Raw genomic sequence first — 15827 nt, forward strand, 5'->3', positions numbered from 1 at the left:
GGCAAAGTCATAAGGAACCGAAAACAAGATTTTTGTAACAACTCTTACACTGAATAACCTCAAGTATAGAAAGCATTATTACCAAACATTATAACATTAATAATTTCTATCCAGGCTTGAAAAAGAACTGTAAGACTTGAAAATGAAAAATGAATTGATTGTGTCTTGTGCCATCTGATAAAACTGTATCCTTGACAGCTGAGCTGTAACCTCAAACAAATATCAATCAAGACAGCAAATCAATAAAATGAACAAAGGTGATTATTCAGGGTTATAATTCCTCTAAAACATGTATTCATGAAATACTATACCAGGAAAATCTAATGGTAATTCCACTTTGGCTGAAAACTGGCTGACTTCATTATTCTCACAGATACTTGCTATGAGCTTATTAATATTGAAGCCAATAACTTTAATGACTTCTCCTGTTGACAGGCAGCATTCATTTCCAAACATTTCATAGATGGAGCCTGAAAAGAAATACAAAAGGAAAGAAAAGTGTTATTCAGCTTTTTCTCACTTTGTCAACTGTCTTTAACTCTTTGAATGAAAGCAAAAATACTTAAAATATGTGAAGTAATACTGAGATAGATAACTAACCTAATTTTCATTTTCTTCTTCACTGTCATGAAAAAATCTATCTTGTGACTTCAGTGATCTCTAGATCAGCTGTAGGAGCTTTTATATTCTTGCAAGTAAGGAGAATAAGGTCTGAAGAACCTCAGTTTCTAAGTTATTAGACCAAAATGGAATGAGGCAGAGCATTGGGACTGCCTGGGTCACCAGAAGCTGCCTCCTAGAATCAGCAGGCAGTGGAACTTGGGCAGGAAAGGTCCCTCTGCACAGCACAGGGCATAGCATATCCCATAGGAAACAACAGACTACAACAGAAGACAAAAAAACATGGACCTTAGAAGGTGCACAGGGAGAGGCCAGGAGACATCAAAGTGCAGCCAGCATTTGAGCTTTCTGTAGTAACAGAAAACCTGAAGTACAAGAAATAGGAAAACTGGCAAGTTAACAGTGGTAATTCCTGCCCATGCTGAAATGAGCCTACTGATTCTGACCTGACAGGAAAAGAATTCTGTGTCTGTGATGATGTTTGATAGTAGGAAGAAGGCAATCCAAACAAGTATTTCAGAGCTTCCTCAGCAAAACTAGGAACTGCAGCTTGCCCTGCCAAAAACACCCTCCCTTCTCCACTCTAGCTGTGGTCAAGCTCTGCGATTTCAGAAGTGGGGACAGGGATAGAAAGACTAAAGCAAAACTAAAAACACAAAAGCCAAGTTAAGCAGAAGAAGAAAAATTATTCCTGGTCCCTGCAGAAGATTAGCAGAAGTTTTGAGGCATGGGATTAATTCATGATATATAAAGGTAGTGCAGCAAAGGCATGGTGATTAAGTCTTCCTTCACTTCCGTTTGTAGGCAAAATTGCATTGAATACAGAACATCAGAAATGCTAAGTTTAATGCTCGCTTCTGTTCTTCTGATGCTGTACAGTCACTTCCAAGAACTTGCCAAGCTCTATCCTGAAGTGGTATGGAAGTACCCTATCTGGAATGCCACCTCAGAATTTCATTTCCCTGATGGTGAGAAACCTTATTCTCATTTCCACTCCTTATGGAAGGATGCCTTACTGGTGAGTGTGGTCATTTGCTAAGCTACTAACTTCGTTCTGCTACTTAAAACACTTTCCTTCTCATCTCTGTTTCTTCCTTCACCTAAACGTTTGCAACGTTAATTTTGCCCTTCTCTGCTCACTTTTTGGACAAAAAATCTAGAAGAAACAAATTATCATTATTTCCTCTGAGAAGACAGATTTTCTTCCCATAATCCTTCTAATAGCCCTTTCTCACCACTTGTTCAGTTTAAAGTATTTTTTTTTTCCTTTTAGCATAGGAAACCAGAATGGCCTCAGGCAATGAGAGATATTAAAAACTTGACCTCTGGCTATGTAGTAGCAATCAATAATTGAGATGACCTGTACCGAAATAGTGTCGTTGCCTACAGAACTCACTTCCCACAGAAAGTAACATTCTCTACTCCACAGCTATCCTTGCAGCTGGGAGTAGGGAAAAGAGTTTTTTAAATTTTTTTTTTTTCTGGGTATCATATCAGAAGTGCAACTGTTACCCAAGTGATTTTCTTAATGCTTACTCAAGATAAATTTCAGTCATGACCATAGCCTGGGCTAATAAGCATCTTTTAGTGAGTCTGGGATATATTTATCAACTCTGCTGAAGAACTTGTAGGTGACAAGGACTTGGTTGCCACCTCATCCTCTTTGGAAATCACTGGGAGCCCAATCTGAGAAAAAGTTGTCCTGGTTTTAGTCTGAACACAAAGCCCCAGTAGAGCACCAGAGAATATCGGGCTTGTATCAGGACAGGAGGATGAATGAGAGTAACAGTAAGTAACTGTTTAAGTTTACCCTGTTGTGAGTACATGTCCAGGCAAACCTGTCTGTTGTTTGTGCAAGTCTCTCATGATTGAGATGGACACCAGGAAATCCCCAGCTGCTTCCCTGAGGAGTAAATGTACTGATGTACATTTTTAACCCTATGTAGAAGGAACCTAGATTTAAAAAAATAATTTAAAAAATGTGAGGCAGGTTATTTTGGCAGGCTGGATGTAGCAACATTGCTTGGTTGCTCTTGCTGAGAATCCTACGTAGGCTCAAGGGGACAGCTGCACTTAGGCTCTACGCTCCCCCAGCAGGCTACTGATTCTATTGAATATCTGGAAAATGATTAGGACATATATTCTGAATTATAGTGTCACATAAATATCAACCATAATAATAAGAAAGAACATGCTGTTTATGCATCCTTTCAACTAATCTGGTACTACGGAGAAGACCAAGAGAACTGCTGCCCTTTAACTGAAAAAGAACAATCTCGTTTTCCTTTTGTAAAGATAGTGCATTGTTGTTTGCTCTCCCTTTGGTCCCTGAGCAATACAACATTGACTAACTCAGATGTCTCTACTGGTTATTGCTACAGCTCCCATCAGTAGGCTGGCTGCTGCTCTAATAAACATATGAGGAATTATAGCTCTCATTGCTTTAGCTGAGCTCCATAGGATATTTTATGACAGTCAGAAAAGTGCCTGTGCAATACTTATTTCATATTAGAGTGAGAGGGAGAGAAAGATTGAGCAGTCATGAAGAGGTTGATATTCCTTTTGTGCTGAACCACCTCACTCCTCACATCAGATGCAGTAGAGATCACAAGCAACCATGATATTATTAGATACAGAGAATCCCTGAGGACCCAGCGTGATGAGCTCTGCATCATAGAAACATGGAAAGATGAGCAATGAATTCCAATATTCTCACCCTTGAACCAATATTTGTGAAAATGTACTCAAAATGGTAGGTCATGGCTTCTAGAGGCTTTTATTCTTCAGTGTAGATTTAGATCCAGCTTCTCCAGACTACCTCACTTTAAAATAGATCCCCTAGAAACCATTTAATATATCAAAGTAACCACACTGACTAATTATGGGCTACAGGCACATTTGCTTTCATCTCTGCTAGCCAGCCCTTGCAAGTGCTCCCCTCCATGCAGTTGGGACCCACTGTGCACACATACATGGGCAGTGCTGCTCCATGTGAGCTCAGGGACTGAGCCACACAGGTTTGGTTGCCTTGCTGGCTGTGTCCCATTTCAAAATAACATGGTAGGTGGAGTACAGAAAACCAAGCAACATCCCCGAAAGGAAGAATGGAGCAGTTAAGAGGCTGAAACTCTCAAATAAAATTATTTGATTGAAGATCTAACTACTACTTCAGTCTATATCCACGGCAGAGTGGTGCCACCACAAAATAAAGAGGGGAATCAGAGGAGGGCCCTATTTCTGATCATGGCTAGTTCTGAAGGACTTACTACTTTTATCAGGTTTGCTTTTCCTCGGGCACAGTAGCTTAACTCCAAATTGTATTACAGAGAGTTTTAGAAGTCCTGCCCTCCATCACAAAATAAACTGTATAAATGATGCTTGCAACAAAGTGAAAATACTGATCAGTTAGTTACAGGTCCAAGGCTGAAGATCCGATCTGGCAACATCCGTGAGAAGAGACTAGCTCTGCCAAACACTCAAAAATAGATGATTAGACAACACAAAAATAAGCCTTTGACAAAACAATCAAAATTTACAAAACAAGAAATGCAGATAACAGTCTGCACAGGGTAAATAGTGTCCTGGAACTGTAGAAATGGCAGAGAATCTAAAATACTACAAGAAAAGGGTAAAATACACAAGAAAAGAAAATCCACATTCATAAAAGAGAGAAAGTACCTGAGGCAGACAAGCATACCGAGTTCAAGATGGAGTCTACAAAAAGCATTACATGGAGCTGCAGGCTCTGTTTGAAACATCAAGGACCAAGATAATGCATTCAGAAAAAAGATGGATTATAAATGCCAGACTGCAAGCCACAAAAGAGTGTGCACAGAATAGACACACAGGACTAGCACAGCACCTTAACACTTGTGGTCTTTCATCAGAACCAAACATAACATTACAGTGGAATACAAATGGATAGTTCATCTAAAAGCACCAGTCCTAGGAAGAAGTGAGATGAAAATTAAAACAAAAAAAGCAATGGCTTTAATTAATTTATTTTTTTTTAAATCAAGGGAACTGGTTGTCCTACCATAAAAGAAATATACTATTACATGACTACATAATTCTCTGGCAAAGATAATTCCTGGTTCTAATACCAGGGAAAGTGAACCCCTTCTTGAATTAAAAATAGAGGAAGAAAGAAAATACATATTTTTTGACATTGTCAAGGAGTGTATTGGTATTGAGCAGCTAAGAAGGATGATTTAAGTCTCCTAAAAGTGAGAAAAGCTCTTATCAGCGTAGAAGTGGAGAGTGCCCAAGCGTCCTTAGACTCGTGGCCATAGGATGATACCTTTCATCCTGGGAGAGAAATGGGATAAATTGCTCATATAACCACTGAGTAACAGAGACATGCCACCACATTTTCCATCCAATTAAGGAAGTCAGAGACCAACTTTCAACAGCTTAGCAGTAGTAAAGCTTATATGTATACATATGAGTGAATAGGGCAACAGAGAGATGTGTATATATGTATGTAGATAGATATTTACCTAAATGATAATTTTCATGGGCAACTTGTAGGACTTTAATTACCTCCTCCTTTATCAGATTAATTTGAAAGAGATCAAGAGGTTGCAAGATTATGAGGGTGAGAGGGTGTGAGGAGGATGGCTAACAAACTGAGACTGTGATTGCAGAAGCCTCATTTTTAAATGATACCAGGATAAAAAAAATCATTAAAAATGAAACTCTGCCAGCCATACAAGAACAGATTCATTTTTGGGGGTGCAATTGCACATACAGTATTGATTGTAATTACATATTTGTCTGCAACTAGATTGCCTTAGCCCTGATTTTAGCCCTTACTTGGCGGTTTGCCTGGAATAGTACAATGAAGATTATATTCAGACAAGAAAAATGTTACCTGTGTGATTTGTCATCTGGGCATTTGCAGCAAATATTTGTGTTGATAAAGGGGAGGGAGGAAAACTGCATGGTTTTCAAAAGGGACAATAAAAATTCTTTTTCCTTTAAAAACCACAATAATTAGTCTTAAAACATTGTGAAAATACCCACTGTGTTACTAAGTGACCCTGAAAGATTTTACTTCAGCTGTGCAATGTGGACTTACACACACAATGTATTGAAAATTAAAATTAAAAATAAAATGGACCTTTTACTACATTTATTTGTTGTTGCACAACAGTAACTGCATTTTTCTCACTCAAGCCACAAAGAAAGTGTAAGATGTTAAAAATATAAAGCAAGTAACCTTAAGGACTGAAATTTTTTTATTCGAGAAAGATGTGTGCAACACAATGCAAAAAAACATAAACATTTTAGCAGAACCTAGAACCAAGTAGCTTATTTACAGTGATCAGACAATGCCCCTGAAGGCTGTAATTAAAGAGCTTGTTGCCTTTGAAACCACCTTTTCTGGATTGTTACTTTGTTCAATAAAAACCATATTTATATCCTTTCATAAGCTCATCTCTAGTTTGACAATCCCTATTAGCAACTACTGTGATCACATCAAAGCAACCATAACAATTGGTTCAATATCTTTTGCTTCCATCTTTCTTAAAATTCTAAGCAGTCACACTACCATCCTCCCTAACATGAGACCTTTATTTGATTTATTTCTCATTATAACAAGAAAAGGCTTTTTGTATTAAAAACAACAACATAAAATATAAATATTGTGAATGTCTGAGATGGAGAATGTAATTCTTCATGTTAGGCCATATGACAGTACCACTGAGAGAAATAGTTTATGATTCAAGCTAGAACAGCAAATATCTCAGTAGTATGCCCCTTTTTCTTCTTAGCAGCTTAGATCCCCATTTGGTGACTGCTGTCATAGTGAAGTCTCCACCGACACTGATAGGAAGTAAGGCTCAACATCAGGTCCATGACTAAACAGCAATAATAGATCACTCCTATGTTATTCCCTTTTGTCACATGCTGCTGGGCCATTTAGTGAGGAGGGCTAGGGACAGCAATGCAAACAGGACAAAAGGCTTGACTAAGGTGGCACAGACAGGGCTGGAGCTCAAGCCCAGGCTGGCTGACTCCCAGTCTAACCATCTGTTTGCTACAGGGTTCTACTAAGCACTTCCAAATATCCCCCCTCTTTTTTTTTTTTTCAACAAAGACCAAGCTTTTCTCCTAACAAAAAAACCATCTGACTTCGCAGGCCAAACACTAGGCATTGACTCTCTAGCCCCATGAGTTTGAATCCTCGAAGGAAAAAAATTTCCCTTTCATCTCTCAGTAGTACCCACTGAATTCACTGCAGCTGGCAGGCTGAGCAGTCTTTGAAAGTAGACCCAAAGAACTGGGAACCTGGCTGCTTTACAGGGAGATGAAAGATCTCCTGACATGTCCTGAAAGAGTAGAACTTTGTCCCAACATCCTTTTTCCAGTGCTCCTTTCTCCACTATTATGTTGTCATCGGTTGCCCATATGGGTGCTGTCTTCCCAGATCAGAGGTGACTCTGTTTCAGGGCCTGGTGAAACGGTTCTGCTGTCACGTAAAGGCATGACCCCCTGGTGTGGCCATTCAGCCAGAATTACAATAGCCTGCTTTCCCCTACCACATAGCTCAGCTGAAATCACAGTTTTATTAAGGCTGCTGCAGGCTCCCAAAGTAATATGAAGGGCATAATGTACCTATAATTAGTGTAAATAAAAAAGATATCATTCTTTATGTGCATTATTTGAGGGTTAGCCAATTGCTCAGAGTTTATGCTCTTTGGCAAGATAAGAAATTTATTTTAAAGTTGCGGGGAGGAGAGTTTTGCTTAATAACTTTAATCATGTTATAACCTGATTAAGCAGGAGGGAAAAGCAACCAATTTCTGTCAGTGAGAAGTTAGGTGTCTTTTTTTTCAGTTACATACATCCTGACCACCAAAGATGCTAATCAACATGCTGGATTTTCCCCACTGAACTCAAACAAACCAAAATCTTGTGCCAAAGATACAGAGAAGCTAAAAATCATGTGAACAATGGCACACAAAGAAGGAAGCATGCCTCAGCATCTCCCTCCAACCCCAGACTGTGAAAGTGGCTGCAAATAGCATAAAGCACCTGTATGGCTTTTATCCACCCCTTCCTTCCTACCCCAGAATGTGCACCCATGGAGAGTGGGGGAGCCCAGCTTGCCTGTGCTGCACAGTGCTCCAGAGGCCCAGGGCAAAGAGGGCATCTTGTCTTGATCATACCTAATTAGGCTGCAGAGGGTCTGATTTTTGCCAGCACAAAACCATCAAAAAACAAAAGCTGTAAGATTTATCTTTTGCCATACAAAGTCAAACTTTAAATGTCAAGTGCTTTAAGCCATTTCAATCATAATGGAATTTAAAAAAAATTACTTCTGCAGTTTCTGATTTATTCCTTTCCTGATAGGTTTATGGCCTTTTTTTTTTTTAATACTTTCTTCTGATTCTCATCTATCCGGAGGGCTCATGTTCTGCATGCGGCAGCAGAGCTTTGTGCGTGCAACACCCAGAAATGGAAAGAGCAAGTGAAACCACAGCTCCAAATGCAACACCTGTGACCTTTTGTTTGGGTTTAGCCACACGAGCCAGAATTACTGCAGCAATGTAGAGAATGCCAAAAGCTGCTTTTGAACAGCATTAGTTACTGGTTTAGCTGTTCATGATTTTATTTAGTTTTATTCATTTTTTTGGCAGCATTAATTACTTTTACTTAAGGCATGCTCATTGAAGTGTCTATTTAACAGCAAATCTGTGCTTTGTTGGACTGGGTTTAAGAAGGCTGCTTAAATACAGTCTCGAGATCAGTCCAGAGTGTTGAGCACTTCACAGGTAAAGCCTAGAACTGGAAACATGTTTAAACATCTTCCCCTACCAAGATCACAGCATGCTGGCCCTTGTGCCATTACAGAGCTAAGCACAAACAGTAGACCTGGACTAATGCCATGTTTCCTTATGCATACAACACCAGGTACTGGAAGAAAAAAATACCCCACTGAAGCCCTGTAAACTCAAAAATAGTGCATTGTCATGGGCTTGTGTGTCATGAGTTTCTCCCAGGATCTTCCCTTCCCTCTCATTTGCTATGATTGTGCCCCTAGCTTGCCGGAACCTGAGTTTGTGAAAATTGTCTTGATCTTTTTATAGCATGGCAAGTCCATGTGTAGTGAAACAGGGCTTGTCCTGCTGCAGATCTCCTCCTCACACCTCTGCAGGCCCAAGTGTAACAACAACCGGGAAGCCCTCTCCTCTGCTGGTAACCAGCACATCAAGGGCAGTTTCAGCAAGCCAAGGCAGGAGGTTGACCCCTGCACTGAGTCAAGCCAGACAACATGGGTATTCTGCCCACCTCCTACAGCATCCACAGAGAGGCTTGGAGATGAATGTCACGGAAAGAAAATCCCCACAAGGAAATCCTCAAAACAGCTTAGCCCTCAGCCCCAGCTACCCAGGGTCAGATTTTTCTCACTATATCTGGATGAGTCATCCCATTGAGGGCAACAGCATGAATAAAATGAGCAATGTCTGACCCATAAAAGTCAGGTTTTGTTCTCATATTGCATTCACTGAAGGGCACTTTCCTTCTTGTTCAGAATAAAACATGTTTTTGAAGCAGTCTGAAAAAGTGCAGGAGAGTTTCAGTGGTACATATTAATAGAGATAATTTACTAACACATTCTGACTACTGACCACAAAAGAGAGCTCAAACTATCTGTTACTCCAGCTGTACCCGGGACTCTTTCTTCTAACTGTTCAGTCAAGAGAAAGGGAAACAACTATAATCAAGGGGAAAAAAACCCTTCCATTTTTACAGACAGATTTGGCTTCTCTCTCTGTAAAAAAATGAGACAAATTAGCTAGTGCAAACACTATACCACAAATTACTACCATTTCTTGTGCACTTCTCCCTCTGGCATTCACTCAAATGAGACTCCACCCAGTAAATGTGCGGGTCATCTTTATTGATCTTCCACCTCTAAGAAATAAAACCCTAATTATCTTCATTAAAGCTGTTCAAAGCTGTCCATGTTTTAGCCCTTGTTTATACTGTCTTGTTACTTTTTATAAGAAAAAGTGTCTGTATTAATGCTGAAGAGGCAGCTTGCTTGTTTTATTCATACATATTATAGACCACATAACCTAGCTTTCATCGACTCATTGGCTTTTCACACTGATAAGTTCCCTCTTGGCTGGCTTAACAACAGTAAAAAATCATTCCATCCTACACAGTCATTTTCTAACTATTAGTGTTGAGAATGATTTCTTGTATAAACTAGGACTTAGGGCAGCTGAGACTTGGTATACAAGGTTTCCTCCTCTATTTGCTTTGCCTAGCTACAGGTACGAGGTTAACACGACTTTTCAGTGGTTCCAGCTCTGCGGCCAGCCGAACCCATTGCTCCCCTGAAAGGCTCACAGAAGAGCAGACTGGAAAGATGTTGTTTCCCAGCATCAGAAGCAGAAAGGGTGAAATTAAAACTGCAGAGACGGTGAGCAGGCCTAGATATGCAGCCAGCAGAGGAGAGCCAAGAGGAGCCATGTTCATGTTCTTGATGGGTCACCGAAGACAGTTTTGCAATGGAGCTATTCACATTTACCTAAGAAGGAGCAAATCGCAAAGGGTTTTTTTGGCATCACCCCTCTCACAGTTGTCAGAGAGCACCAAGCAGCTCCCCAGAGAGGGCATCCCCACTTAGCAATACTGGATGTCTTTAACTCCCTTAAGTCTGGAAGAGGGTTAACCAGGGATGTATACATGACCCCACCATTGTCTCTTCCCACCACTTTCTCCCTGTGTGGAGAGAACTGATGAGGAGCTCTAGGTGTCTCTGCACTCCCGGGCTGCAAAGGTGGAGACTGCAGACTTACAAATCCCTTCTCCCCAGAGAAAGAGCACACAACATTCTCAGTGAGTTTCACTGGTCCATCATAAATAGGATATGTCCTGGTGCTGTCATTCACACAATATATGTGCTGCTTTTGAACAGCTGAACTGCAGAGAAGAGCTACCAACACCCCCTGTACTCTGGCAAGTCCCAATCACTTATGTGTGCATTTAGCTTTAGGGGAATAAAAAAAGGCAATGTGGGATTTCTATTTAGGTGGAGCAAAAATGGAAAGGCTGAAGATAGGAAACATGGCTAGTGGCAAGAAACTCAAACAGAATAGGTGCTTTGAGCAGTTCTACATTTTTCACAATTAAAGTTTGACACTTTTTACTGTCCTGCCACTGGTTAAATTAAGCCTGCAGAATATTAAATTCAATTACACATAAAATAATTATATCAGTATTAAAACAGACATAATTTTTGCAACATAAAGATGAAAGCCCATACTTGCATGCTATCTGTAAAAATCAGCAGTCATACAGTATTTAGCTCACTAAGCATCAATATTTACTGAGATGTTCAAAGAAAGATATTCAGTCAATCAAATAATTTTCCAATGGAGTTTCAGTAGTTTAATTTTTTAATAACACATTTTAATGAGCTATTAAATTGTCATGTACTTCAGTCTGCACTGTCGTTCCTTTCTAATCAGTGCTGATTACCAAGATATTTGTATCTGGCAAACTTGCTCTCATTTTATCATCAGCCTTCCTATTCCCTTCAGTCATTCAACAATTCAGTTACTGTGGCAATGAGATTACGACTGCAAAGTTCAAAACAACTGTCCTGAGAGGCATCCCTGGGATTTGCAGAACCACCCTCTCCTTCCACCCTTGTTTTCCAACCAGGGTTGACAATAATTCCTCTAGTTCTGTATGGTCCTTTGAGTGTGATGAATGAAAAGCACTTTAGAGGAGTTTGGAGGTATTACTAAAACCTCATGTTCCTGACTCTGCATGGTGTTAACTGTCACAGTCAGCAACTGCAGGTTGAGGCTCTGACTGCACAGCCACACACCACTGGAAGGAAAGGAGACTGTGAAAATGGGAGTATGAACAAGGTTTTCAAACCTTGGTTATCCTGCCTGAGCAAACTGGGTAAGGGTTCAATCAACCCCAAAGTCCAGGTGTAGCATAGAAAAACACTGATGTCATCAAAGGGAAACTCGTCCCTCTGCTTCAAGCCAGGAACAGAGAGATGAACAGCAACAGATGTTCCTCAGAAAGGTGTCTAAGTTGTAGCATTCACTACCAACAGCAAAAGTTCAATTGCCCATAGCCTCTCTAGCTGAAAGTATTCTGAATGGAAACAAGGGTCTATATAGGCCTGTCCATTTGCAGTTTGGGAAGCTTCGGTTAAATAAATTACAATTCCATTAACAGCAGCACAAACACTTTTTTTTTTTAGGCCAGTAGAGAGAACAATGGTGAAATGGGTGCTCACAGCATTTGTTTTCAGCTTACTCTCCACCAGGAACTGCAGAAGGAAGTCTTGGGTCTGAAAAGAGAGACCTAGATTATGTTTGGTGTAACATGGATATGAAGGCAGAATGAGATCTTTCAGAGCTCTTATATTGCCCAAATGAAAGCAAATTCCTACTCCTTCCATGGAGCTTGACTTTGCAGCTTCTAAGAATACCTCAGCATGTGGAAAAAGATACATCCACCCTTACAAAGACTTACAATATTATGCTTTCCTTATGCTTCCAGAGGTATTGAAATAAGGCTACTTTGCAAGTCCTGTATTTGGAAAATCTTTCAGACCTAAGTGCAATGTGTGCAAAATGTTGCATCCAGATAGAGTAAATGTAAAGTTTCATCCCTGCAGCACACAATCCACCACAGAGGACCAATGAATGAACAATACTCCATTGTCTTCCTACCACATTAATTGCTACAGCCTTCTTTGTGATGGCTGTTGCAACTTTGATGTGACAGCTCTAATGGATTTAGTGGGTTGTTATTTACTCCAGTAGCCATTCTGTGTACCTGCTTAAACTGATATTAAGAAATCTTGCACTTTTTTTCTGGTCTTGTGGAGAGGAGAGTATACATAGCACGTACAGTTCATTGTGATGAGTATGGTTAAATATTCCCATGAAATTCAACTCCATGAAACAGCTAATCCAAGTAGGACTCAGCTGACCAGGCTGACTTTGTAGCTAGTTGGGAGCTACTACAATCAATGCATGACTGCTCTGATTTGGTCCCTGCAACCATAGCAATAAAACCATGTTCTCTGTCAATAGACCTGCCGTTGCGCACAATGTGATTGCTGGTGTGCTGCATGTGGAAAGAGAAATCGAAAGGGTTGTTGGTGGGGCGGGGGATCTGCCTGAGGAAGGACATAAGAATGGTTGTCCTAATGGAAATTCAAAGTGCACAAAATCGTCCACTTTCCTGTTTAGCAATATAACAGGAGTTATTTCAGATTCTCTCTGAAGCACTGCTCTCGCTTCAGAAAATGCAACATAAATCATAATGCAATCACAGAACACTGTGTTCACCCCTGCTGCCAGGTACAGAGGGAAGCAAAATGTTCTGACACAGACGGAGAAATCAGGGAGGGAGGCAGAGAGAGGAAGGGAGAGTCTGGCTCGAGAAGAACTTTTGTATCCCTAGGTCCTGAAAACCTCTCAGGGACAGTGTTTCAAGCATCTCTAGCTTCCTCTGAAGCAAGGAAGAAGAAGAAGAGAGAGGAAACAACATGAGCCTGCTAGTGGGCATCTGTGCTTCTAGGTACCTGCAAGTAGTCTGGGAATATGCCAACTGTGAGGGCAAGGAGCCAAGAAGCACATCTGTATCAGCATTGCTCATCGTATAACCAAGAGACATCTTCATGTATGTTAGTGCTGCATCTGCTCTGCTGGTGGAAACACGTATGAATGCAGCTGAGAGGAAGCCACTGGGAGCAAAGGACAGGAAGAGGTGGTGCTGCTGAAGACTGAAGAAGCACCAGAGCAGCACAAAGGCTCTCGCTTTAAGTGCAAACATTCCCAGTCTCTATAGCACATATTGTCCCCTCCCAAGGCTGTGTAGGCTCTTTTGCTATGGACAGTCATCAGCTAACATCTTTTTTCTCTCATATGGAGGACATTGCTGCAGAATGGTCTGTGGGCTAAGTCTCCACTGTTTTTTTCTTCTTGTGTGGTAGGGTTTACACAGTAAATGGAAACACAAGTGGAAATACTCTGTCTCCAAAGATGTACTGGTACGAGTTTTACCATCCACTAGCATCAGGATGCAGACTGTGGGAACTCAGAAACCTGCTGACAGCTGGGATACTATAATTTTATCATAGTAACTTATATATACATATATATCTCACAGTATTTTGTGTACACATATACATACATATATGTATATGCATGTAAATGTACATACATGAAAATATGCATAAAATTTGTATTTAAATTTCCTCTGCTTCCTAGGTATGTGGTAATAGACAGATATTATGGCTATTGCAATTTAAGGAGGTGATCTTCCCATTTTTAGTTTAAATTCCACCCTTCATCACTTAGGTAGTAGCCTCCTCATCAAGAATTTTATTCAGTTTAAGTTCTTGGGCCATTTTAAAATGTAAAACCTGAACAGACCACATGTCAAAGGTCAGAAAAAGCATATTTTCAAAGCTTCTGGCAATTTCGGCCAAGTTTGTTTCTTTTTGTGTATCAGCACCATTCATGTGTCCTAGGCAGTTTCCGTAGCAGCTAGAACAGGCAATCAGGAGAACATGGATAATATGCCACCATCACAGTGTAAGTATGCCCTTTCTAATTTTTTTTCCATCCTAAAAGGCTGTTCTTGGGGAGGGAAAAATCACCCACTCCAGCCACAGAGCCGAGATCACAGCTCAGAATTTCCATGACCCCAGCATGGAAAGGCCTTCTTTTTCCTCCTACTATGGATTTTTAGATTAATGTAAAAATAGATATTGTGGATCCTTAAGCATGTATTCAACTGAAACTTAAACATGCTTCAGCTCATTTCATAAAGCCCTTCCTGTTTTATCTAGTGTGACCCTAAGTTTTCCCTTGCAGTGGTAGAGAGGTAACTTTCTTTTCCTAGAATAATACATGGTCCTGACATGGTGTTTTCACTGGCATTAAAATCCATACCCTGACCAAGCACACACCCTTCAGTGCAAGTGTCTATATCCCTGCACTGTGTTTTGTGCACAAGCAGAGCCCAGCAATAAAAATACCTGCTGCAGGAAAACCCTGCAAAATATTGCCCCTGCAATGCTCCTGTCTAGCTCATACTCATCCCTGCATATTGTTCCACACCTAAAATACCCACAAATGCAGGGCAGAACTTCATGAAAACCTTATGGTCCCTTATGTTCACTTTCCAGATGCTCTAGTTCTTAATTTCTGACACAGAGAGTACCTCTCCGTGCCAACCCCAGAAAAGCATAGCTATGTTTAATCAATTAACCTCTCCAAGGTGATTTGCAATTGCCAAATTGATGTCTCCTTGTGAGTGCAAAGCAAATTCATGACTCATTCCAGTACTCTTTCCAGGATACGATGAAGAGTAACTACAGCTCCTTCCTCACTGCCTGTGAGAAGACCAGACTCACAACATATCAAAGACATTTTCAAAGCCATTGATCATTACAATGGTTCTTCAAAGGGAAAAATTGCAGCTGGTGGGAAACTGCTGGGAGACAACTCTGTCAGCATCCTCCCTCTGCCTCCCCTATACCCCAGTCCCAAGGAAAAGCTGATGTCAAAGATGGACTTGCAAAGCCAGAAAGCATCCAATGCTCACCTTGGAAATAGATGCCTGACTGGATTTGGAGGACCCTAGGGAGGGCTCTGGGATCCAGAGAGTGAATGAACTTCTCCAGGGTAGATGCCATGGTCCACAGCAAGGCAGCATGTGGGTTTGGCACATAAAGATCAGTGAAAAGCTTTCGAGGCAGCAACACTTTGAAGACTGGTGCATGCTGCGCCCAGGAGAGCTGTGGGGCTCTGTGGTGGAGGGGAGGAGCGGCACGGGGAAGTACCTTTGCTTTCTCCTTTCCATGGCAGGTTCCTCCCACGGCTGCAGCTGTAGTGGAGTGAGGCAGTGGGGACAAAACATCATGTTTGGGTGACTTTTGGTTGCCTTTTTTTTTTTTTTGGAACACAGCAAAATAGATTGGTGTTTGTTCTCTTCAAAACCACAAGAAGCCTTTGATGAAAAGAAATGAAACCATTTTGTTCTGATGCTTTTTGTTTCCTTAAATACTGTAGCTGGATTTAAGACATACAAATAGAATACAAATGACTTCATCATGTAAATAGACATTGAAACACAATGTTGTTGGCCAAGATTTTTTAATGTCACCAGTGACTTGTGGGGCTTTGAATTTGAGATGCTGG

General features: G+C 40.7%; 1 protein-coding gene across 1 annotated transcript; it reads right to left on the reverse strand.

The window, feature by feature from the left end:
• Positions 1–311: 311 nt before the first annotated feature.
• On the reverse strand, positions 312–15322 carry LOC104543883 (protein THEMIS-like; the record flags this gene model as incomplete). Its single annotated transcript, XM_010188600.1, has 2 exons — positions 15232–15322; positions 312–470 (listed from the first exon to the last, which is right to left on the reverse strand). Coding segments are annotated over exons 1-2 (250 nt in total), but the record flags the coding sequence as incomplete, so codon positions are not given.
• Positions 15323–15827: the final 505 nt, after the last annotated feature.

This window comes from Mesitornis unicolor, unplaced genomic scaffold (assembly GCF_000695765.1).
Source record: "Mesitornis unicolor isolate BGI_N332 unplaced genomic scaffold, ASM69576v1 Scaffold54407, whole genome shotgun sequence".
NCBI classification, from domain to species: domain Eukaryota; kingdom Metazoa; phylum Chordata; class Aves; order Mesitornithiformes; family Mesitornithidae; genus Mesitornis; species Mesitornis unicolor.